At 46.6% G+C, this 26,001-nt stretch overlaps 1 protein-coding gene across 1 annotated transcript in view; it reads left to right on the plus strand.

The window, feature by feature from the left end:
• The window catches only part of LOC122927086, a 640,428-nt gene that overhangs the window by 279,570 nt on the left and 334,857 nt on the right, over positions 1-26,001 (plus strand). The window contains exon 13 of the mRNA XM_044278664.1: positions 17,609-17,965. Within this exon, the coding sequence (XP_044134599.1) occupies positions 17,609-17,965 (357 nt within the window). The remainder of the gene's footprint in view (positions 1-17,608; positions 17,966-26,001) is intronic.

The following is a 26,001-nucleotide window of genomic DNA, read 5'->3' on the forward strand; positions in this document are numbered from 1 at the left end:
CGGATGAAGAAAGCTACTCATCAGCAACTGTAGACTCAGGCTGCTGCTGATGCATCTGGTACTGCTCCTGCCACCCCACCCCTCTCCAGAAGCCATGGCAGAGGAACATGAGCGCAGAGGGCCCCCTGGTCAGACATGCAAGAGGAGGAACGATGGCGCAGATAGGCAGCGGCCAACTAACTACATAGGATGCCTCTGTAGTCGTTTATTTTGTCCTTCCTCTCAGCGGGTATTAAAAAAAGGCCAGCATTTTGTACCGGTAGCGAGGGTCCAACAAGGTGGAAAGCCACCATGGTTCCGATTTTGAGTTGTCGTGAATTTCCCCCTAACATGAATTCACTGGCTAACTGCTACCGCCACTGCTTCCATGAACCCATGCACCACTCCTTTCCGGGCAGGTAGGCTGCTGCAAAGCGGGTGGTCTACCCCATACCCGTTTGGCTCCCGACCTCCCACTGCTTCCATCCTGCTGACTCCCGGCCACGCTAGTGACTTGCTGGCTCAGCCGCTGCCTGACGGGCAAGCTGCCACACTCTTCTCCTGATGATGATGAAGCCCCTTCTTCACCCGGCTCCCAAGCGCGATCGGTTTCTTCATCATTGAGTAGTGTCTGCATGTCACTGATGTCCTCCTCAACAGGCTCTGGGTCAGTAGCCTGACCGCTCGCAAAACAAATTCCCACGGCACTTTCCTCATCACTACTTGCCCGCCTAGCGGAGAAAGCAGTGGATGTCTCCTCCAGATCTTGGCTGGGCAGTAGCTGCTGACTGTCCTCTGGGAGCTCATGCCTTTCGCTGTGACTCCTGCTGCCACGCCCCCTAACTCTGCCTGCTCTAGAAACATTTAGGCCTCTGCCACTTCTCTGTGCATGGCCTGGCACTTATCTGCCTGACATACTTTTAGCTGAACTAATAAATTAAACACAAATTAAAACACCCCTAAAAGCAAAAATATATTTATCTTTTTGTACTCAAAATGCGCAACTAAACACTTTCACCAGAAATAACTGCAGAAGTGAACTGATAATATATTTGTCTTGTTGTACTGAAATAGGCCACTATACGCAGAGGCAAAACCGGAACCAATAGGGTTAGCGCCCAGCCCACCGCACCGCAGTCACTGATTCGCTAATTAGTGTATCACTAATCAGCATTGGTACTTTTATAGTATCTGTAAGTGATCAAAACTGATCACGGTCAGATCTATAATAGTATTAGTGTCACCTTAGTTCACCCTCCACCCAAAACGCAGTGTTTGCCTGATCAGGCATGATTGGTCGCCCACACGTGCGTTCACCCACGCCCGCCCTGCCGCAGTAACAAAAAATTATTTATTTTTTGATCACTGCACAATCACTTTACAAAAAAATCTGTTTTGATATTTTCTATCAATCGCAGCGGCTTCCGATATTTCGCTAGCCTCCTATTTGTAAGACAGGCTTGCTTTTTTTCTTGGGTAGTCTCAGGAAATACCCCCTAAATTTAGTTGACCAAATGGCAAGTAAGGGGTATTCTTCTGAAGAGGCCTATAGGCTTCTGACCCAGTCGGATGAGGAATGGGAACCCTCATCTGACGAATCCAGCGGGTCAGAATACGAACCTGTAGAAAGTAGAGGCAGTCTGACCCAAAGTTTGGACGAGGAGGTTGAGGTCCCTGATACCACCAGGCGTACCAGGCCCCGTGTTGCTAGACCACAGGTTGCGCAGGATCCGCTTCAAGGGCAGCAGAGTGGGACTGGCGCTGTCGGATTACGTGGTGAGGCATACACCAGCAGCGCAGCCCATCCCGGACCTAGTACCAGCACTGCCGTACAACATGGTGAAGTGGCGAGCACCAGAAGGGCAGTTGAAGCTGGTACCCGTCGCAGCCACCGCACAGACAGGCCCGTAGAGCCCCTAGAGTCCCTGAGGTGTTGGCAAACCCTGATTGGCAGCCCCCAACTTCAGCCGCACCAGTAGTTCCCCCTTTCACCGCCCAGTCTGGAGTTCGGGTTGAGACAGTTCAGAACGGATCGGCACAGTTTTTTTTTTAGCTGTTCTTTACTGCGGAGCTGTTGGACTTAGTCGTGGCAGAAACAAATCGGTATGCCACTCAATTTATAGCCGCCAACCCGGGAAGCTTTTATGCCCAGTCTTTCCGGTGGAAACCCGTCCAAGTTTCCAAAATTAAAACTTTTCCGGGCCTTCTCCTCAACATGGGCCTAACAAAAAAGCATGAATTGCGGTCATATTGGTCCACGAACCCAATTCATCACATGCCCATGTTCTCTGCTGCCATGTCCAGGACACGATTTGAGACCATCCTGCGTTTCCTGCACTTTAGTGACAACAGCACCTCTCGTCCCAGAAGCCACCCAGCTTTTGACCGGCTACACAAATTTCGGCCCCTCATAGACCACTTTAACGCCAAATTTGGCATAGACAAGTCCCTTATACATTTTACCGGGCATCTTGGCTTCAAACAATACATCCCAAGCAAGCGCGCCCGGTATGGGGTCAAATTGTATAAGATCTGTGAAAGGGCCACATGCTATACGCACAAATTTTGAGTCTATGAGGGAAAAGATCAGACCCTGGAGCCGGTCGGTTGCCCAGACTACCTGGGGAGCAGTGGGAAGACAGTCTGGGACTTGGTGTCACCCTTATTTGGCAAGGGGTACCATCTTTATGTGGACAATTTTTACACAAGTGTGGCCCTCTTCAGGCATTTCTTTCTAAAACAGATTGGCTGCTGTGGCACCGCGCGACCTAGTTGCCGGGGCTTCCCCCAACGGCTCGTTACCACCCGTCTTGCAAGGGGGGAGAGGGCTGCCTTGTGTAACCAAGAACTGCTCGCGGTGAAATGGAGAGACAAGCGTGACGTTTACATGCTCTCCTCCATTCACGCAGACACGACAATCCAAATTGAACGAGCAACCAGAGACATTGAAAAGCCCCTCTTGGTCCACGACTATAATTTGCTCATTGGAGGGGTGGACTTCAATGACCAGATGTTGGCTCCCTATTTACTTTCCCGCAGAACCAGACGCTGGTATAAGAAGGTGTCTGTATATTTAATTCAATTGGCTCTGTATAATAGTTTTGTTCTCTACAGTAAGGCTGGGAGAACTGGATCCTTCCTCAAATTTCAGGAAGAGATCATCGAGAACCTCCTGTATCCAGGAGGTTCCGTGGCCCCAACCACGAGTGTAGTGAGACGTCTACACGAGCGACATTTCCCCAGTGTCGTTGCTGGTACCTCAAACCAACCGCCACCCTGAAAAAAATGTTGTGTCTGTAGCAGGAGTGGAATAAGGCGTGACACCCGCTATTTCTGTCCTGACTGCCCTGACCACCCTGCCCTATGCTTAGGGGAGTGTTTCCGGAAGTACCACACATAGGTACACTTAGCATAGGGATTGCGTCACACAGGACAGGCACACAGGGCTCTTAGGGCCATTTCACTCACAGCTGCTGCAAACCTCTCCTTTCACCTGGGACAAAGTGCATAATGTACTTTGCCACATCTCTGGGCGATTTGTGCTTTGCACATTGTCCCATGGGGAAGGAGAGGTTTGTCCTATAAAGGTAAAAAAAGCAAAACAAAAAAAAATCACTGGTAAGCAAAAAAGTTAATGTTCTGTTCCAAAAGTTCATAAAAGTTAATGTTCTGTTCAAATGTTATTATAAAGTTCATGTTAATAAATTTATTGCGTTGCGGCCTGGTTTTTTCTTTTTTTTTTTTTACCTTCTAGGTGGACCAACCGATGAACCAGCGGCAGCACTGATGTGCATTCTGACAGAAGCATTGCGCTGCTGTCAGATTACACAAAAGTCGGTGTATGCTGCGCTGCAAGACGATATTTCTCCTCTGCAGTAAAAAAGATATGTTTGCCGAGGCTTATGAGCTGAGGGGCGGTGTTCATATGCTTTGGCAAACACTTTGTATATAAAAAAAAAAAAACTGCAATGATTTATTCATCCACATTGATTGATGTGAATGGAGAAATCAGGTTTGCCAGGGCATACGGGCTAAGTGGGTATGGATGTTGGGTGGAGCTCCTATATCCTGGCAGATGCCTTTCCCCTCCTTTTTTTTTTGGCAGAGATTTTTTTCATCCACATTGATCGATGCGAATGAAGAAATCTGTGCCGTTCATTTTTTCTTTCAGCCCAGAGGCTGAACGAAAAAAAAAAATCTCATTACCCGTATGCTCAATATAAGGAGAATAGCAGAAACTCCTAATGCTGGCCATACATGTAATGATTGCGGAGACCCTCAAATGCCAGGGCAGTACAAACACCCCACAAATTACCCTATTTTGGAAAGAAGACACCCTAAGGTATTCGCTGATGGGCATAGTGAGTTCATAGAAGTTTTTATTTTTTGTCACAAGTTAGCGGAAAATGATGTGGTGTTTTTTTTTTTGCTTTGTTTTTTCTTACAAAGTCTCATATTCCACTAACTTGTGACAAAAAATAAAAACTTCCATGAACTCACTATGCCCATCAAGAAATACCTTGGAGTGTCATCTTTCCAAAATGGGGTCACACGTGGGGTATTTATACTGCCCTGGCATTTTAGGATCCCTAAAGCGTGAGAAGAAGTCTGGAATCCAAATGTCTAAAAATGACCTCCTAAAAGGATTTTGTGCCCCTTTGCCCACCTAGGCTGCAAAAAAGTGTCACACATGTGGTATCGCCGTACTCAGGAGAAGTTGGGAAATGTGTTTTGGGGTGTCTTTTTACATATACCCATGCTGGGTGAGAGAAATATTTCTCTAAAATGACAACTTTGTATAAATAAAATTGGAAAAGTTGACTTTTAGAGAGATATTTCTCTCACCCAACATGGGTATATGTAAAAAGACACCCCAAAACACATTGCCCAACTTCTCCTGAGTACGGAGATACCACATGTGTGACACTTTTTTGCAGCCTAGGTTGGCAAAGGGGAACAAATTCTAAAGAGCACCTTTAGGATTTCACAGGGCATTTTTTACACATTTGGATTTCAAACTACTTCTCACGCATTAGGACCCCTAAAATGCCAAGGCAGTATAACTATCCCACAAGTGACCCCATTTTGGAAAGAAGACACCCCAAGGTATATCGTGATGGGCATAGTGAGTTCATGGAAGTTTTTATTTTTTGTCCCAAGTTAGTGGAATATGAGACTTTGTAAGAAAAAAAATCATCATTTTCCGCTAACTTGTGAGAAAAAATAAAAACTTCCATGAACTATGCCCATCAGCGAATACCTTAGGGCGTCTACAGTCCAAAATGGGGTCATTTGTGGGGTGTTTCTACTGTCTGGGCATTGTAGAACCTCAGGAAACATGACAGGTGCTCGGAAAGTCAGAGCTGCTTCAAAATGCGGAAATTCACATTTTTATTGCATTTTTTTATCAACAACATGTAGAACAATACAGTTAGAGAAAAAATTATATAAAAATGTAGTTTTATTTGAAAAATTTTAAAACTGAAAGTGAAAAATTTCATTTTTTTACAAAAAAATCGATAAATTTTGATTTTGAAGTAAAAATGTCAGCAGCAATGAAATACCACTAAATGAAAGCTCTATTAGTGAGAAGAAAAGGAGATAAAAGAAATTTGGGTGGTAAGTTGTATGACCGAGCAATAAACCGTGAAAGCAGTGTAGTGTAGAATTGTAAAAAGTGGTCTGGTCATTAAGGGGGTTTAAGCTAGGGGAACTAACGTGGTTAAAAGGGGACTGTCTTGTGTACCCACAGGCAAATTCAGGTCGTTTGAATGGGTAAAATATATTAACCTTTTTATCCGCAGACTAAGGGTCCATTTACACATCCGCAATTTCGTTCCACATTTTGCGCAACGGAATTGCGGACCCATTCATTTTTATGGGGCAGCACAGTTTGCTGCCCGGATCCGGATTTGCGTATCCGCACTTCCGGGTCCGCAATTCCGATCCCGAAAATGATAGAACATGTCCTATTCTTGTCCGCAATCGCAGACAAGAAAAGGCATTTTCTATTAAGTGCCGATGTCCGTGTTTTGCGGATCCACGGATGTGTGAATGCACCCTTAAATGGAAGAAATTCTTCCGTACACACGATGCACTGCACTGCCAGGAATTAGAAATCGCATCAAATGACATGCCAGATGTTTGTCTGTTGGCAGATCTGTGGGAGGATGGGCAGAGAGGCCCTGACGAGGGCCCCTTCACTGACTTGCGGATGGCATCAACATAGACACCTCCTGTCAGTGACTCCTCACCACTGGATACCTTTCTAACTGTAATCACAGAAGAATTGAGGTAACTCAAAGGTAATGTTCCTTGTCACAAAAATATCTCTGAGATAGAACTGATGGGACTATGACAAAATCAGCAGGGTGAGAATGCTGAAAGCGCGCATAGACAGCCCACACTTAATGCAGCAGCTCTAACATATCAGGGTAATTTTTAAGGAATCTCTGCACCACTAAATTCAGCACATGCGCCAGGCAAGGGATGTGTGTCAAACTGGCTAGTCCCAGAGCTGCTATGAGATTTCGTCTATTATCGCACACCACCAGGCCGGGCTTGAGGCTGACTGGCACCAACCACTCATTGGTCTGTTGTTCAAGGTCCGTCCACAGCTCCTGCGCGGTGTGGGGTTTGTCCCCCAAACAGATAAGTTTTAAAACTGCCTGCTGTCATTTATCCATTGCTGTGCTGAAGTTGGTTGTGAAGGTGTTACGCTGACCGGATGAGGAGCCGGTATGGGAGGAGGAAGCGGAGGAGGAAGCAACAGGAGGCAAACTGAAGCGCCCTGCAATCCTCGTGGTGGAAGGACATGCGCCAAACTGCCATCCGCCTCAGGCCCAGCCGCCACTGCATTTACCCAGTGTGCGGTTATAGAGATATAACGTCCCTGACCGTGCTTACTGGTCCACGTATCCGTAGTGAGGTGCACCTTGCCACAGATGGCCAGATTCAGGGCCAGAGATCGTGGGTGGGTAGGGGGGTACTTCCTCTTCCGCTCCAGTGTTTGGGAGATGGAGAGCTGAACGCTTTCGTAGGACATTGTGGAGATGCTTGGTGACCCAGGTGGTTGTGTTGCTGGCAGATTGACTGCAGCAGAAGAGGAAGCAGGAGGAGCCAGAGACATTTCTTGGTTTTTGAGGTGTCTACTCCACTGCAGCTCGTGCTTTGCACTTAAATGCCTTGTCATGCAGGTTGTGCTCAGGTTGAGAAAGTTTATGCCTCGCTTCAGGCTCTGATGGCACAGCGTGCAAACCACTCGTGTCTTGTTGTCAGCACATTGTCTGAAGAACTGCCACGCCAGGGAACTCCTTGGAGCTGGCTTTGGTGTGCTCGGGTCCTTGCTGCGGTGGGCAGTAGCAGGCGTACTGTCTAGGGGACGTCCGCTCCGCTTTTGCACCCTGCTCCCTCTTCTGCTGTGCTGGTGGCTCTGTGTGATCCTGCTCCCACCCTCAATACCTGTGCCTGTTGTGCCCCCGAATACCCCAGGTACTATACTGCTGAAAAAATAGTGACCCTAATAGACATAATTGGAGTCCTTTTATCAAACTGGTGTAAAGTAGAACTGGATTTCCAAAAGAGCTGTCAAATATGAAAGGTGAAATCTGATTGGTTGCTATGGGCAACTAAGCCAGTTCTACTTAACACCAGTTTGATAAATGACCCCAAATGTTCCTATAGTGTCCCCTAGAGTGCCCCCAGTAATAATATCATCCTCTATAGTGTCCCCAGAAATAATAGACTGGCCAATACAGTGCCTCCCCAATAGAAAAGAAACCATGCTGCCCCCACACAGTAATTTCCCCCACACTGCTCCCCACACAGTAATTACCCCAACACTGCCCCCACACTGCCCACCACACAGTAGTGTCCCCTACACTGCCCCATACAGTAGTCTCCCCTACACTGCCCCCATACTGTACTGTCCCCCACACAGTAATTTTCCCCACGCTGCCCCCACACAGTAGTGTCCCCCACACAGTAGTGTCCCCCACGCTGCCCCCACACAGTAGTGTCCCCCACACAGTAGTGTCCCCCACACTGTAGTGTCCCCCACGCTGCCCCCATACAGTAGTGTCCCCCACACAGTAACTACCCCCACACAGTAGTGCTTCCCACACAGTAATTACCCCAACACTGCCCCCTACACAGTAGTGTCCCCCGTGCTGCCCCCACACAGTAGTGTCCACCACGCTGCCCCCACACAGTAGTGTCCCCCATGCTGCCCCCACACAGTAGTGTCTCCCACGCTGCCCCCCACACAGTAGTGTCTCCCCACACTGCCCCCCACACAGTAGTGTCCCCCACGCTGCCCCCCACACAGTAGTGTCCCCCACATTGCCATCCCTCCCATAATAAATTGCCCCCACTGTGCCACACAGTATCCCACCATATTCCCCCCACGTCCTCCTGTGTGCACCCCCCTCATGTCCCCCAAAGTTGGCACATTATAAAATAAAATAAAAGTTTGCCCCCACACGTCGTCTGTCCTGTGTACACCCCGGCCCCCTCATGTCCCCCAAAGTTGGCACATAAAAGAAAAAAAAAAGAAAAAAAACCCTAAAAGTTAAATACTTACCTGCGATTGCTCGCAGAGTCACTGTGCTGCTGAGTCCCAGCACAGGCACGCGCGATGACGTCATCACGCACGCCTGCGCTGGGATTTCACTACCGCATAGGCTATGATCGGTGGCGGGGCAGGGAACTATGCACTCCGCTCCCTGCCCGGCCGCAGTATGTGGGACTGGGTCACAGGTGTCAGCGCTTCAGCAATGAGCGCTTCCATTTGTATTGATGGAAGGGCACATTGCTTCTGGGCCTGCTGGCACCCCGTCAGAGCCGGCACCCGGGGTGCACGGCCCCCACCCCCACCCGGGCACATCACTGCTTTTACCACAAATAACTGCAGAAGTGAACTGAGAATATATTTTCCTTGTTGTACAGAAAGAGGCCACTGAACGCTTTCACCAGAAATAACGGCAACAGTGAAGTGTGTATATATTTTTCTTGTAGTACTGAAATACGCCCCTATACGCATTCACCAGAAAAAAACTGCAGCAGTGAAGTGCGAATATATTTTTATTTTTCCTCAGATATAAGCCACTAAAGTCTTTTCAAGATAGCACTTGCACCCCAAGAACAAATATCTGGAAGGGCAGAGCTGTCTAACGGCTATTTGGATCCCCAAGCAATCTATTCTGCACAAGGTACGGACAAGTCCTGAGGGATCCATGCCTGGTTCATTTTAAAGAACGTGAGCTTGTCCACATTGGCTGTGGGCAGGCGGCTGCGCTTGTCTGTGATGACGCCCCCTGCCGTGCTAAACACACGTTCAGACAATACACTGGCTGCAGGGCAGGCCAGCACCTCCAAGGCATAAAGGGCAAGCTCAGGCCATGTGTCCAATTTGGAGACCCAGAAGTTGAAGGGGGCAGACCCGTCTTTCAGGTGTGTGAACACATACTGCTCCACCATGTTGGTGAAATGCTGCCTCCTGCTAAGACTTCCCATATCAGCTGGTGGTGCTGGTTGTTGTGGCGTGCTGACAAAGCTTTTCCACATTTCGGCCATGCTAACCCTGCATTCTGAGGTGATGGTGGTGCCCCAGCTGTGTTGGCAACCTCTTCCTCGTCCTCTGCCTTAGTCTTGTGCTTCCACTGTGCCCCCGCTTTCAGGTGGGAATGCCACCAGCAGCGCGTCTACCAGTGTGCGCTTGTACACGCACATCTTACGATCACGCTCCAGTGATGGAATTAAGCACAGTACGTTGTCCTTGTAACGGGGATCCAGTAGAGTGGCCACCAAGTAATCAGCACAAGTTAGAATGTGGGCAACTCGGCGGTCGTTGCGGAGACACTGCAGCATGTAATTGCTAATGTGTGCCAGGCTGCCCAAAAGCAACGAAAAGCTGTCCTCTGTGGGAGGTGTATCATCTGTGTCCTCTGTATTCCGCCAGCCACGCACCAGTGATGGCCATGAGCTGGTCTGGGTGCCACCCTGCTGTGAACATGGTTCCTCCTCCTCCATCTCCTTCTCCTCATCCTCCACCTCGTCATCCTCCAGAACAGTGCCCTGGCTGGAAAATTGTGTACCTGGCGTTTTTGGGTGCAAGAACCCACCCTCGGAGCCACTTGGGAATGACTGGCCGGAAACCCTACGAAATGATCCCTCTTCCTCCTCCTCCTCCTATGCCACATCCTCTTCCATCATCGCCAGCAGTGTTTTTTCAAGGAGGCATAGAAGTGTGATAGTAACGCTGAGAATGGTGTTATCAGCACTGGCCATGTTGGTGGAGTACTTGAAACAGCACAACAAGGAACACAGGTCTCGCATGGAGGTCCAGTCATTGGTGGTGAAGTAGTGCTTTTCCGCCGAGCGACTCACCCGTGCGTGCTGCAGCTGAAACTCGACTATCTCCTGCTGCACTCGCACAGTCTGGCCAGCATGTGCAAGGTTGTGTTCCACCTTGTGGGCATGTCGCATATGAGGCGGTGAGCGGAAAGGCCGACGTTACGCTGCAGCGTTGACAGGCGAGCAGCAGCAGGGTGAGAACACGAAAGCACGCACAGACGGCCCGCACTTTATGCAACAGCTCTGCACCACCAAATTCAGCACATGCGCCATGCAAGGGATGTGAGTCAAACCGGCTAGTCCCTGCTAGAGCTGCTACGAGATTTTGTCCATTATCGCACACTACCATGCCGGGCTTGAGGCTCACTGGCACCAACCACTCATTGGTCTGTTGTTCAAGGCCCGTCCATAGCTCCTGTGCGGTGTGGGGTTTGTCCCCCAAACAGATAAGTTTTAAAACTGCCTGCTGTCGTTTACCCCTGTCTGTGCTGAAGTTGGTGGTGAAGGTGTTACACTGACCGGATGAGGAGCTGGTAGATGATGAGGAAGCAGAGTAGAAGGAGGAAGCAACAGGAGGCAAACTGAAGCGCCCTGCAATCCTCGGTGGTGGAAGGATGCGCCAAACTGCTATCCGCCTCAGGCCCAGCTGCCACTGCATTTATCCAGTGTGCTGTCATGGAGATATAACGTCCCAGACCGTGCTTACTGGTCCATGTATCCGTAGTCAGGTGCACCTTTTCACAGATGGCGTTGCGCAGTTCACACCTGATTTTGTCCCCTACTTGGTTGTGCAGAGAAGGGATGGCTCACCTGTAAAAGTAGTGGCGGCTGGGCACGACGTACTGTGGCCACCTCCATAAGGCCTTTAAAACTATCCATCTCCAGCAGACGGAATGACATCATTTAAAAGGCCAGTAATTTAGAAATGCTGGCATTCGAGGCTAGGGATCGCGGGTGGGTAGGGGGGTACTTCCTCCTCCTCTCCAGTGTTTGGGAGATGGAGAGCTGAACGCTTCTATGGGACATTGTGGAGATGCTTGGTGACCCAGGTGGTGGTGTTGCTGGAAAATCCTCTGTTTGCGGAGTGGCAGATGGCACTGTCACTCCAGAGGTGGATGAAGAGGCCGAGACTGCAGCAGAAGAGGAAGCAGGAGGAGCCAGAGACCTTTCTTGGTTTTTGAGGTGTCTACTCCACTGCAGCTCGTGCTTTGCACTTAAATGCCTTGTCATGCAGGTTGTGCTCAGGTTGAGATCGTTTATGCCTCGCTTCAGGCTCTGATTGCACAGCGTGCAAACCACTCGTGTTTTGTCGTCAGCACATTGTCTGAAGAACTGCCTTGGAGCTGGCTTTGGTGTGCTCGGTCCCTTGCTGCGGTGGGCAGTAGCAGGCATACTGTCTAGGGGACGTCCGTTCCGCTTTTGCACCCTGCTCCCTCTTCTGCTGTGCTGGTGGCTCTGTGCGACCACTGCCTCTTCCTCCGAAGTACACAGGTCACTCGCATTACCTTTACTCCATGTGGGGTAGAAGGACCTCATTGTCCTCCACATAATCTTCCACCCAGTCTTCACCCCCTACCCTCCTTGACAGTCTGCACACTTTCGAAAGCCCCAGCAGTTGGCATCTGTGTTTCGTCATCATCTGAGACATGCTGCGATGGTCCTCCCATGTACTCATCTTGAAACATAAGTGGTTGGGCATCGGTGCAAGGATAGGTGGACGGCTGTCATCGTCTGCAGGTGCCAACTGTGGTCTTTCAGCATGAGACCTGGTGGGAGATAATGTGAAGGTACTGGAGCCAAGTCAGCAACCCAATCTACTCTTGCCAGTACTTGTTCTGGCCTCACCATTCGTAGAGCCACATTAGGCCCGACCAAATACCGCTGCAGGTTCTGTCGCCTACTCGCACCTGAGGTAGGGGTTTCACTTGTGCATGTAGCTGGCACAGATTGACCAAGTCCCTTTCCATGCAACAGGAGCTCCACCAGCAACTCCACGATCTGAATAGAACCACACTATGTAAAGGCTGTATCTCACAATGACATATGCAGCAAAGGCTGCAAAATAAACTTTTTTTTCTCCTAAACGGGTGTTAGTTTAATAACTGAATATGACAGCAGTACATAACCCTAGAATTTTAAACGTGCTGATGCTGCAAGGCTTGAAAAATTGTGCATTTTGCACAAATAAAAGTGTTTTATTAATAAAAGAATCAAACCCCTAAAGGGTGTATCTCACACGCCCGAACCAGACTAGGCCTTCTTTTAATTTTGTTTGCCCAAAATGGCTGTATTTCACATGCCCTGATCCACACTAGGACGCTGTCAAAGAATTGTGCCCAAAATGGCTTTATTTCAAATAACTGAATAGAAAGACAGTATGTAAAGGCGGTATCTCACATCTGCAGCAAAGGCTGCCAACTACATTTTTTTTGCCCAAACAGGTGTTTGTTTAATAACTGAATTTCTGTTACCCCCCCAAAAGAATTTGGGGCAATATACAACATCTGTGTTAGTCAGTGTGCAATTGTGACTGCCTTATTGCCTCCTTTGCTGGCCTCATTAATTTTTCCATCTCATTATTCACTAGCAGAAGGACCCGGCCGCGCACTGGTATATTTCATCTATTTAATTTAATGTTTGTGTGTGTCGTTAAAAGATATCGACAGTATCCACTATAACAGCGACATCTACAGTACGCCGTCTCATTAACAGTGATTTCCACAATAATCCGCCCCCTTTACACTGACCTCCATAGCGGACCGTCCCCTTAACTTTGACCTCCCCATTCCCCGCCCCCTTAACAGAGACCTCCACAGCGCCTGTCCCTTTAAGTGACCTCCACAGCATCCCACTGCCTTAACAGTGACCTCCACAGCAGTCCGACCCTGTAACAGTGACCTCCACAGTACCCCAACTCCTTAACAGTGGTTTCCACAATACCCCGTCCCCTTAACAGTGGCCTCTACATAAATCTGCCCTTTAACACTGACCTCCATAGCGGAGCATCCCCTTAACTGTAACCTCCAATGCAGCTTGCTCCTAGGGTGGCCAGAGGTCTGGGTTTAGGCTCCCTGTCCTCCGTCTGGCGCAGGGCCTGGAGGGAAACAGGGATGTCCTTTTGAACCGCTCACTGTCAGACAGCAGCACTGTGCTGTCTGAGTGTGAGCTGCAGGGAGAAAGTAACCCTTCCTCCCACCCCTGCAGCTGACAGAAGTTGATTTTTTACATTTATTTTTTCAATCCCCGTCGGCGACAGCGTGGGAGAGGTAGTAGCCTAACCGGGATGGGGGCATGGCTTAGCTGCACCTGGGGGTGGGGTTTTTAAATCTCCATGCCTGCACCCTGTGACCTCCACAATACTCCGCTAACTTAACAGTTTCATCCACAGCGCCCTGCCCCTTTAAAGCTGACCTACAGCAGTGAAGAAAAATGGCTGGGTTGTTATGGAAGCCTGGTGAAAAACTGTGTGTATGTGGAGACTAAGGGCCTGAAAGCTTATATTGGCTGATAAGGGTCATGTGACCAGGCTTCTACTGGCTAATGCATTTTTTTTTTTAATATCTCAGGTACTAGAGAGCTGAGACCCAGTTTATAACCTTCCCGGACACCTGATGTACCTGTGTGCCAAATTTTGTGATTGTAAATATGACGGGTGGATTCCTTTAGTGGACACACACACACTCAGCTTTATATATTAGATTGAGGCCACAGCTGCAGCGCACATACATGCCTACGCATGCTCCAACAGTCCCAGATACCAGAGAGGATAGCAATTTTTCCTATAGTGTGCAAGGCCGGATACCTCTGCTGGATTGCAGAGTGGTCGCAACCCCTGGATAAGAGCAGTGTGTAATGTAATGGAAAAATGAATCAAGCCAGCAAAGTAGGCAATATGGACAATCACAATACATTGGTAAGTGTTTTGTATGGTTGTGGTTTTCAAATTTTTATAAATAAAAATCTGAAGTGTGACGTGCATTTGTTTCAGCTCCCTGTACTCTGATACCCCTAAATAAAATCCACTGTGACCAACTGACTTCAGAAGTCACCTAATCAGTACATAGAGTCCATCTGTGTGTAATTTATTCTCCGTATAACTACAGCTACTCTGTGAAGGCCTCAGGGGTTTGTTCGTAAACATTAGTGATCAAACAGCATGAAAACCAAAGAACATACCAAACAGGTCAGGGATAAAGTTGTGGAGAAGTGTAAAGCCGTGTTCGGTTATAAAAAAATATCCCAAGCTCTGAATGTCTCACAGAGAACTGTTAAATCCATCATCCGAAAATGGAAAGAGTATGGCACAATTGCAAACCTACCAAGACATGGCCGTCCACATAAACTGAAAGTCCAGGCAAGGAGAGCACTAAATAGAGAAGCAGCCAAGTGGCCTGTGGCCACTCTAGAGGAGCTGCAGCGATCCACAGCTCACGTGGGAGAATCTGTCCACAGGACAATTACGTGTACTCCACAAATCTGGCCTACATGGAAGAGTATCAAGAAGAATGTAATTTTTGAAAGCAAGCTATAAGAAATTCTACTTGCAGTTTGCCACAAGTCATATAGGGGACACAGCAAACATGTGGAAGAAGGTGCTCTGGTCAGATGAGACCAAAGTTGAAATTTTTGGCCTAAATGCAAAAAGTTATACAGTACAGACCAAAAGTTTAGACACACCTTCTCATTCAAAGAGTTTTCTTTATTTTCATGACTATGAAAATTGTAGATTCACACTGAAGGCATCAAAACTATGAATTAACACATGTGGAATTATATACATAACTAAAAAGTGTGAAACAACTGAAAATATGTCATATTCTAGGTTCTTCAAAGTAGCCACCTTTTGCTTTGATTACTGCTTTGCACACTCTTGGCATTCTCTTGATAAGCTTCAAGAGGTAGTCACCTGAAATGGTCTTCCAACAGTCTTGAAGGAGTTTCCAGAGATGCTTAGCACTTGTTGGCCCTTTTGCCTTCACTCTGCGGTCCAGCCCACCGCAAACCATCTCGATTGAGTTTAGGTCTGGTGACTGTGGAGGCCAGGTCATCTGGCGCAGCACCCCATCACTCTCCTTCATGGTCAGATAGCCCTTACACAGCCTGGAGGTGTGTTTGGGGTCATTGTCCTATTGTAAAATAAATGATGGTCCAACTAAACGCAAACCGGATGGAATAGCATGCCGCTGCAAGATGCTGTGGTAGCCATGCTGGTTCAGTATGCCTTCAATTTTGAATAAATCCCCAACAGTGTCACCAGCAAAGCACCTCCACACCATCACACCTCCTACTCCATGCTTCACAGTGGGAACCAGGCACGTAGAGTCCATCTGTTCACCTTTTCTGCATCGCACAAAGATACGGTGGTTGGAACCAAAGATCTCAAATTTGGACTCATCAGACCAAAGCACAGATTTCCACTGGTCTAATGTCCATTCCTTGAGTTCTTTAGCCCAAACAAGTCTCTTCTGCTTGTTGCCTGTCCTTAGCAGTGGTTTCCTAACAGATATTCTACCATGAAGGCCTGATTCACACAGTCTCCTCTTAACAGTTGTTCTAGAGATGTGTCTGCTGCTAGAACTCTGTGTGGCATTGACCTGATCTCTAATCTGAGCTGCTGTTAACCTGCGATTTCTGAGGCTGGTGACTCGGATGAACTTATCCTCCGCAGCAGAGGTGACTCTTGGTCTTTCTTTCCTGGGGCGGTCCGCATGTCAGCCAGTTTCTTTGTAGCGCCTGATGGTTTTTGTGACTGCACTTGGGGACACTTTCAAAGTTTTCCCAATTTTTCGGACTGACTGACCTTCATTTCTTAAAGTAATGATGGCCACTCGTTTTTCTTTACTTAGCTGCTTTTTTCTTGCCATAATACAAATTCTAACAGTCTATTCAGTAGGACTATCAGCTGTGTATCCACCTGACTTCTCCACAACGCAACTGATGGTCCCAACCCCATTTATAAGGCAAGAAATCCCACTTATTTAACCTGACAGGGCACACCTGTGAAGTGAAAACCATTTCAGGTGACTACCTCTTGAAGCTCATCAAGAGAATGCCAAGAGTGTGCCAAGCAGTAATCAAAGCAAAAGGTGGCTACTTTGAAGAACCTAGAATAGGACATATTTTCAGTCGTTTCACACCTTTTAGTTATGTATATAATTCCACATGTGTTAATTCATAGTTTTGATGCCTTCAGTGTGAATTTACAATTTTCATAGTCATGAAAATAAAGAAAACTCTTTGAATGAGAAGGTGTGTCTAAACTTTTGGTCTGTACTGTATGTGGAGGAAAATTAACACTGCACATCACATCACCCTGCACACACCATCCCTGGGGGGAGGTTTTTCTTCAGCAGGGACAGGGAAGCTGGTCAGAGTTGATGGGAAGATGGATGGAGCTAAATACAGGGCAATCCGGGAGGAAAATCCTGTAGAAGCTGCAAAAGACTTTAGACTGGGATGGAGGTTCACCTTCCAGCAGGACAACAACCCTAAACATACTGTCAAATCTACAATGGAATGGTTTAGATCAAAGCATATTGTTTAGATTTAGAGTTTAGATCAAAGCAAGTGTTAGAATGGCCCAGTCACAGTCCAGACCTATCTTTTCAAGACTTGAAAATTTCTGTTCACAGATGCTCTCCATCCAAACTGACTGAGCGTGAGCTATTTTGCAAAGACGAATCAGCAAAAAATGTCAGCCTCTAGATCAGGGATCAGCAACCTTCGGCAATCCAGCTGTGGTGAAACTTCCCAGTCTGCACACTTGCTTAGCTGTTTTCAAAACTCCCATAGAAGTGAATGGAGCTTGCTGGGAGTTGTAGTTTCACCACATCTGGAGTGCCAAAGGTTGCTGACCACTGCTCTAGATGTCCAAAGCTGGTAGAGACATACCCCAAAAGATTTGTAGCTGTAATTGCAGTAAAAGGTGATCCTAAAAAGTATTGACTCAGGGGGGCTGAATACAAATGCACGCCACACTTTCCAGATTTTTATTTATTAAAAATTTTGAAAACCATGTATCATTTTCTTTTCACATCACACATGCTCGCTACCCTGTGTTGGTCTAGCACATAAATACAATGAAATACATTTAAATTTGTGGGTGTAACGTGAAAAAAATGTGGAAAAGTTCAAGGGGTGTGAATACGTTTTTTAATGCACCATATGTAATACTGCAGCTTAGTATTAGATGACTTACTATTGAGGCTGTTTTCTCCTCTTGTTGTACTTGCAGTATTATTACCGTTATCATATCTGCAGTATCTTCTCTCTATAGGTCACTTTGTGAACAGACACAGATATGACCTGATGATTAATATAAAGGAAGTAAATCCGGTTATAGATGATCTCCGAGCAAATCATCTACTGAATGAAGAACAGTATGGAGATCTACGAGCAATGACCACTCCTGAAGAAAAGATGAAACGTCTTTGTGATATATTCTGGCATCAGTCGGGCCCCATAAAGGATCAATTCTACATTTCTCTCTGGAGATACAACTACACCGTCATGAATAGGCTATCACTGTCAGACAGAAAACTAACACCTTCATTCAGCTACATCCCAGAGACCAGCACAGACTTAGACTTCAGTCTAGCAGAAGACAGCGAAGAATGTGTAGCGTTACATTCAGGTAATTGAAACTTTGAGGACAAATCTGGCCAAATGGGTGAAATGTCAGCTTTTTTTTGTTTATACTCAATTTATTGAACTTTTTAACAGTACAAACACGTTTCGAGCAGCATCAGGTAGCACATAGTCAGTCAGATACAGCATAGTATATACAGCATGGCGGCTCAGTGGTCAGGAAATATGCAAATTGGGATTACATGCTTTCATGAAAGCTAATTTGCATATATTTTTCTCAGAAACACTGTGGCAGGCGTGGCATTTCTGAAGCCCTAAGCAAAGTTATGTCTGGGGGCCCAAATCAGGGAAGGTAAACAGGAATTGCTATTCCCAACAGCGGTTCTATCTGTCCACAACTGTATCTGTGAACTTAGGCCACAGATACATTTGAAAACTCTTGACCAATTCTACCATTCTGCTGCCTGAGGTAAAAGCTGACATGCCACCCACAACCTCATGCCAAATTCTCAATCCAACCCCCCAGTTCTACTACTAAAGGCATATTTTAAATGGACAGTACATACAATGCCACATACCTCTTACATCTAATGATGTTTCCTCTGATGTAGACATCCTCTGTCCTTATCTTCTCCATTAAGACCAGACCACTATGAAAAAGTATTTCATCTGTGTCTCAACTCTGCAGAGTTTGACACACTTTCATCATTATCCCCTGGTGCCTATTATCCTGCTCCTACCACCTATATTGTGCCCGCTGTGCCCCCCTCCCCCCCCCCCCCAATGTCCCCAAATACTATACCACAGAAATAACAGTGCCCTACTGATAGTCCCTAAAGTGCTCTCAAAGGTCCCACCAATAGTAATAATTATCTCCCAAAGTGACCTCCAGGGGAGGATTGGCCATAGACCTTACAGGGAAATTTCCTGGTGGGCCGATGCCCAGGGGGCCACTCAAGCCCCCATCCCTGCTGCTGGCTGGGTACATAATAAGCTATCAGTGGTCTTAACTCTCTGATAATCTCTGAGATTCAGGTACTCATGTACCCAGCCAGCTACATGCCCTCCTGAATTTAACTACAGTACAGCCAGGTCCATAAATATTGGGACATCGACACAAATGTAACATTTTTGGCTCTATGCACCACCACAATGGATTTGAAATGAAACAAACAAGATGTGCTTTAACTGCAGACTGTCAGATTTAATTTGAGGGTATTTACATTTGTGCCTCCCACTTGTCAAGGGACCAAAAGTAATGGGACAATTGGCTTCTCAGCTGTTCCGTGGCCAGGTGTGTGTTATTCCCTCATTATCCCAATAACAATGAGCAGATAAAAGGTCCAGAGGTCATTTCAAGTCTGCTATTTGCATTTGGAATCTGTTGCTGTCAACTCTCAAGATGAGATCCAAAGAGCTGTCACTATCAGTAAAGCCATCATTAGGCTGAAAAAAACAAAACAAACCCATCAGAGAGATGGCAAAAACATCAGGCGAGGCCAAAACAACAGTTTGGAACATTCTTAAAAAGAAGGAACGCTCCAAAAATGTTAGAATTGTGTCGGTGTCCCAATATTTATGGACCTGATTGTATGTCCCGCATCTAACCTCATATATTAATCAGAGACAACTGGAAGAGGAGGAGAGAAAATGGGCAGTATCGATGGCCAACTCAGAGGGACAGTTTTTGGGTCAATATATTGTGCAGCACTGTGGTATTTTGCACTATGGTATTGCTCACCCCCTACTTTTGTTGCCCTGCCTCCTGTGAATTTAGACCCTCCTACAATATGGGGCCACTTTTAGGTATTTTTTTCCAGGGCTACTTAAGGTTCACAATTCACGCCTGGTGACCTCACTAGTATTAGGGCCCTCTACAGTGCCCCCAATAGTGTAATGCTCTCCAGGAGGGCCCCCATTAGTAGCAATTCCCTCCATATTGTGCCCAATAATAGTGTCCCTACAGTACCCCAAGTCAGCAGATAAGAACTATTTGGCCCATCTAGTCTGCCCAATATACATCTCTTAGCAACCATCAGTGAAAAACGCATTGCATCCGCACTTGCTTGGCATCTTACACACCCTTTAAAAATTATGATTGATGGCCTGCTGGTGACCCTCAAATGGGGAATCGGTGTTTGATTCCAGAGAGGGAGCCTGAGAAACGGCTACCACATTCAAGGAAGACAAGCGGATGTCGAGCAAATCACACACTCCTGAGTAGACTCTTAACCACTTCAGCCCCGCTAGCTGAAACCCCCTTCATGACCAGGCCACTTTTTACACTTCGGCACTACACTACTTTCACCGTTTATCGCTCGGTCATGCAACTTACCACCCAAATGAATTTTACCTCCTTTTCTTCTCACTAATAGAGCTTTCATTTGGTGGTATTTCATTGCTGCTGACATTTTTACTTTTTTTGTTATTTATCAAAATGTAACGATTTTTTTGCAAAAAAATGACATTTTTCACTTTCAGCTGTAAAATTTTGCAAAAAAAAAGACATCCATATATAAATTTTTCACCAAATTTATTGTTCTACATGTCTTTGATAAAAAAAAATGTTTGGGCAAAAAAACAATGGTTTGGGTAAAAGTTATAGCGTTTACAAACTATGGTACAAAAATGTGAATTTCCGCTTTTTGAAACAGCTCTGACTTTCTGAGCACCTGTCATGTTTCCTGAGGTTCTACCATGCCCAAACAGTAGAAAAACCCCACAAGTGACCCCATTTCGGAAAGAAGACACCCTAAGGTATTCGCTGATGGGCATAGTGAGTTCATAGAACTTTTTATTTTTTGTCACAAGTTAGCGGAAAATGATGATTTTTTTTTTTTTTTTTTTTTCCTTACAAAGTCTCATATTCCACTAACTTGCGACAAAAAATTAAAAATTCTAGGAACTCGCAATGCCCCTCACGGAATACCTTGGGGTGTCTTCTTTCCAAAATGGGGTCACTTGTGGCGTAGTTATACTGCCCTGGCAATTTAGGGGCCAATATGTGTGAGAAGTACTTTGCAATCAAAATCTGTAAAAAATGACCGGTGAAATCCGAAAGGTGCACTTTGGAATATGTGCCCCTTTGCCCACCTTGGCTGCAAAAAAGTGTCACACATCTGGTATCGCCGGACTCAGGAGAAGTTGGGCAATGTGTTTTGGGGTGTCATTTTACATATACCCATGCTGGGTGAGAGAAATATCTTGTCAAAAGACAACTTTTCCCATTTTTTTATACAAAGTTGGCATTTGACCAAGATATTTCTCTCACCCAGCATGGGTATATGTAAAATGACACCCCAAAACACATTGCCCAACTTCTCCTGAGTCCGGCGATACCAGATGTGTGACACTTTTTTGCAGCCAAGGTGGGCAAAGGGGCACATATTCCAAAGTGCACCTTTCGGATTTCACCGGTCATTTTTTACAGATTTTGATTGCAAAGTACTTCTCACACATTTGGGCCCCTAAAAAGCCAGGGCAGTATAACTACCCCACAAGTGACCCCATTTTGGAAAGAAGACACCCCAAGGTATTCCGTGAGGGGCATGGCGAGTTCCTAGAATTTTTTATTTTTTGTCACAAGTTAGCGGAAAATGATGATTTTTTTTTTTTTTTTTTTTCATACAAAGTCTCATATTCCACTAACTTGCGACAAAAAATAAAAAATTCTAGGAACTCGCCATGCCCCTCACGGAATACCTTGGGGTGTCTTCTTTCCAAAATGGGGTCACTTGTCGGGTAGTTATACTGCCCTGGCAATTTAGGGGCCCAAATGTGTGAGAAGAACTTTGCAATCAAAATCTGTATAAAATGACCGGTGAAATCCGAAAGGTGCACTTTGAAATATGTGCCCCTTTGCCCACCTTGGCTGCAAAAAAGTGTCACACATCTGGTATCGCCGGACTCAGGAGAAGTTGGGCAATGTGTTTTGGGGTGTCATTTTACATATACCCATGCTGGGTGAGAGAAATATCTTGTCAAAAGACAACTTTTCCCATTTTTTTATACAAAGTTGGCATTTGACCAAGATATTTCTCTCACCCAGCATGGGTATATGTAAAATGACACCCCAAAACACATTGCCCAACTTCTCCTGAGTACGGCGATACCAGATGTGTGACACTTTTTTGCAGCCAAGGTGGGCAAAGGGGCCCAAATTCCAAAGTGCACCTTTCGGATTTTGCAGGGCATTTTTTACACATTTTGATTGCAAGGTACTTCTCACACATTTGGGCCCCTAAATTGCCAGGGCAGTATAACTACGCCACAAGTGACCCCATTTTGGAAAGAAGACACCCCAAGGTATCCCGTGAGGGGCATGGCGAGTTCCTAGAATTTTTTATTTTTTGTCACAAGTTAGCGGAAAATGATGATTTTTTTTTTTTTCTCTTTTTTCCTTACAAAGTCTCATATTCCACTAACTTACGACAAGAAATAAAAAATTCTAGGAACTCGCCATGCCCCTCACGGAATACCTTGGGGTGTCTTCTTTCCAAAATGGGGTCACTTGTGGGGTAGTTATACTGCCCTGGCAATTTAGGGGCCCATATGTGTGAGAAGTACTTTGCAATCAAAATCTGTAAAAAATGGCCTGCGAAATCCGAAAGGTGCACTTTGGAATATGCGCCCCTTTGCCCACCTAGGCTGCAAAAAAGTGTCACACATCTGGTATCGCCGTACTCAGGAGAAGTTGGGGAATGTGTTTTGGGTTGTCATTTTACATATAACCATGCTGGGTGAGAGAAATATCTTGGCAAAAGACAACTTTTCCCATTTTTTTATACAAAGTTGGCATTTGACCAAGATATTTCTCTCACCCAGCATGGGTATATGTAAAATGACACCCCAAAACACATTCCCCAGCTTCTCCTGAGTACGGCGATACCAGATGTGTGACACTTTTGCGCATCTAGGCTGCAAAAGTGCCCAAATTCCTTTTAGGAGGGCATTTTTAGACATTTGGATCCCAGACTTCTTCTCACGCTTTAGGGCCCCTAAAAAGCCAGGGCAGTATAAATACCCCACATGTGACCCCACTTTGGAAAGAAGACACCCCAAGGTATTCAATGAGGGGCATAGTGAGTTCATAGAAATGTATTTTTTTGGCATAAGTTAGCGGAAATTGATTTTTTTTTAGTTTTTTCTCACAAAGTCTCACTTTCTGCTAACTTAGGACAAAAATTAAAATCTTTCATGGACTCAATATGCCCCTCAGCAAATACCTTGGGGTGTCTTCTTTCCAAAATGGGGTCAGTTGTGGGGTGTTTGTACTGCCCTGGCATTTGAGGGTCTCCGCAATCATTACATGTATGGCCAGCATTAGGAGTTTCTGCTATTCTCCTTATATTGAGCATACAGGTAATGAGATTATTTTTTTCCGTTCAGCCTCTGGGCTGAAAGAAAAAAATGAACGGCACAGATTTCTTCATTCGCATCGATCAATGTGGATGAAAAAATCTCTGCCAAAAAAAAAGGAGGGGAATGGCGTCTGCCAGGACATAGGAGCTCCGCCCAACATCCATACCCACTTAGCTCGTATGCCCTGGCAAACCAGATTTCTCCATTCACATCAATCGATGTGGATGAATAAATCATTGCCGGGATTTTTTTTTTATATATATATATATATATATACAAAGTGCTTGCCAAAGCATAGGAACGCCGCCTCCTCCTCAGCTCGTATGCCTCGGCAAACATATCTGTCACTGCAGAGGAGAAAATCCCGTCTTGCAGCGCCGCATACACCGACTTGCGTGTAATCTGACAGCAGCGCAATGCTTCTGTCAGAATGCACATCGGTGCTGCAGCTAGTTCATCGGTTGGTCCACCTGGAAGGTAAAAAAAGAAAAAAAAAAAAAAAGAAAAAACCAGGCCGCAACGCAATAATTTTATTAACTTTGGAACAGAATGCATAAACTTTAACTTTTTGAACTAAACATTAACATTTTGCTTACTGGTGTTTTTTTTTTTTGTTTTTTTGTTTTTTTACCTTTATAGAACAAACCTCTCCTCCCCCATGGGTCAATGTGCAAAGCGCAAATCGCCCAAAGATGTGGCGAAGTGCGTTATGCACTTTGTCCCATGTGAAAGGAGACGTTTGCAGCAGCTGTGTGAGTGAATGGGCCCTAATAGCCCTGTGTGCCTATCCTGGTGAGATGTGATCCCTATGCTAGGTGTACCTGTGTGTGGTACTTTCGGAAACAATCCCCTAAGCATAGGGCAGGGTGGTCAGGACAGTCAGGACAGAAATACCGGGTGTCACGCCTTATTCCACTCCTGCTACAGACACGACATCTTTTTCGGGGTGACGGTTGGGTTGAGGTACCAGCAACGACATTGGGGAAATGTCGCTCGTGTAGACGGCTAACTACACTGGTGGATGGGGCCACGGAACCTTCTGGATACAGGAGGTTCTCAATGATCTCTTCCTGAAATTTGAGGAAGGATCCAGTTCTCCCAGCCTTACTGTAGAGAACAAAACTATTATACAGCGCCAATTGAATCAAATATACAGACACCTTCTTATACCAGCGTCTGGTTCTGCGGGAAACTAAATACGGAGACAACATCTGGTCATTGAAGTCCACCCCTCCCATGTGGAGGTTATAGTCGTGGACTGAGAGGGGCTTTTCAATGACACGGGTTGCTCGCTCAATTTGTATTGTCGTGTCTGCGTGAATGGAGGAGAGCATGTAAACGTCACGCTTGTCTCTCCATTTCACCGCGAGCAGTTCTTCGTTACACAGTGCGGCCCTCTGCCCCCTTGCAAGACGGGTGCTAACGAGCCGTTGGGGGAAGCCCGCGCGACTAGTTCGCGCGGTACCACAGGCGCCAATCCGTTCTAGAAACAAATGCCTAAAGAGGGCCACACTTGTGTAAAAATTGTCCACATAAAGATGGTACCCCTTGCCGAATAAGGGTGACACCAAGTCCCAAACTATCTTCCCACTGCTCCCCAGGTAGTCAGGGCAACCGACCGGCTCCAGGGTCTGATCTTTTCCCTCATAGACACGAAATTTGTGGGTATAGCCTGTGGCCCTTTCACAGAGCTTATACAATTTGACCCCATACCGGGCGCGCTTGCTTGGGATGTATTGTTTGAAGCCAAGGCGCCCGGTAAAATGTATTAGGGACTCGTCTACGCAGATGTTTTGCTCAGGGGTATACAAATCTGCAAATTTCTGGTTGAAATGGTCTATGAGGGGCCGAATTTTGTGGAGCCGGTCAAAAGCAGGGTGGCCTCTGGGACGGGAGGCGGTGTTGTCACTAAAGTGCAAGAAACGCAGGATGGTCTCAAATCGTGTCCTGGACATTGCACCAGAGAACATGGGCATGTGATGAATTGGGTTCGTGGACCAATATGACCGCAATTCATGCTTTTTTGTCAGGCCCATGTTGAGGAGGAGGCCCAGAAAAGTTTTAAATTCGGAAACTTGGACTGGTTTCCACCGGAAAGGCTGGGCATAAAAGCTTCCCGGGTTAGCGGTTATAAATTGTGTGGCATACCGGTTTGTCTCTGCCACGACTATGTCTAAGAGCTCCGCAGTCAAGAACAGCTCAAAAAATCCCAGGGCCGAACCGATCTGAGCTGTCTCAACCCGAACTCCAGACAGGGCGGTGAAAGGGGGAACTACAGGTGCGGCTGAAGTTGGGGGCTGCCAATCAGGGTTTGCCAGCACCTCTGGGATTCTAGGGGCTCTACGGGCACGTCTTTGCGGTGGCTGCGACGGGGTCACTACTGCTCGTGCCACCGTACCAGCTTCAACTGCCCTTCTGGTGCTCGCTACTTCACCAGGTTGTACGGCAGTGCTGGTACTAGGTCCAGGATGGGCTGGTCTGCTGGTGTATGCCTCACCACGTAATCCGGCAGCACCAGCCCCACTCTGATGCTCTTGAAGCGGATCCTGCGCAACCTGCGGTCTAGCAACACGGGGCCGGGTACGCCTGGTTCTATCAGGGACCTCAGCCTCCTCGTCCGAACTTTGGGTCAGAGAGCCGCTGCTTTCTACAGGTTCGTATTCTGACCCGCTGGATTCATCAGATGAGGGTTCCCACTCCTCATCCGACTGGGTCAGAAGC

The sequence above is a fragment of the Bufo gargarizans genome, chromosome 2 (genome assembly GCF_014858855.1).
Source record: "Bufo gargarizans isolate SCDJY-AF-19 chromosome 2, ASM1485885v1, whole genome shotgun sequence".
Taxonomy (NCBI): domain Eukaryota; kingdom Metazoa; phylum Chordata; class Amphibia; order Anura; family Bufonidae; genus Bufo; species Bufo gargarizans.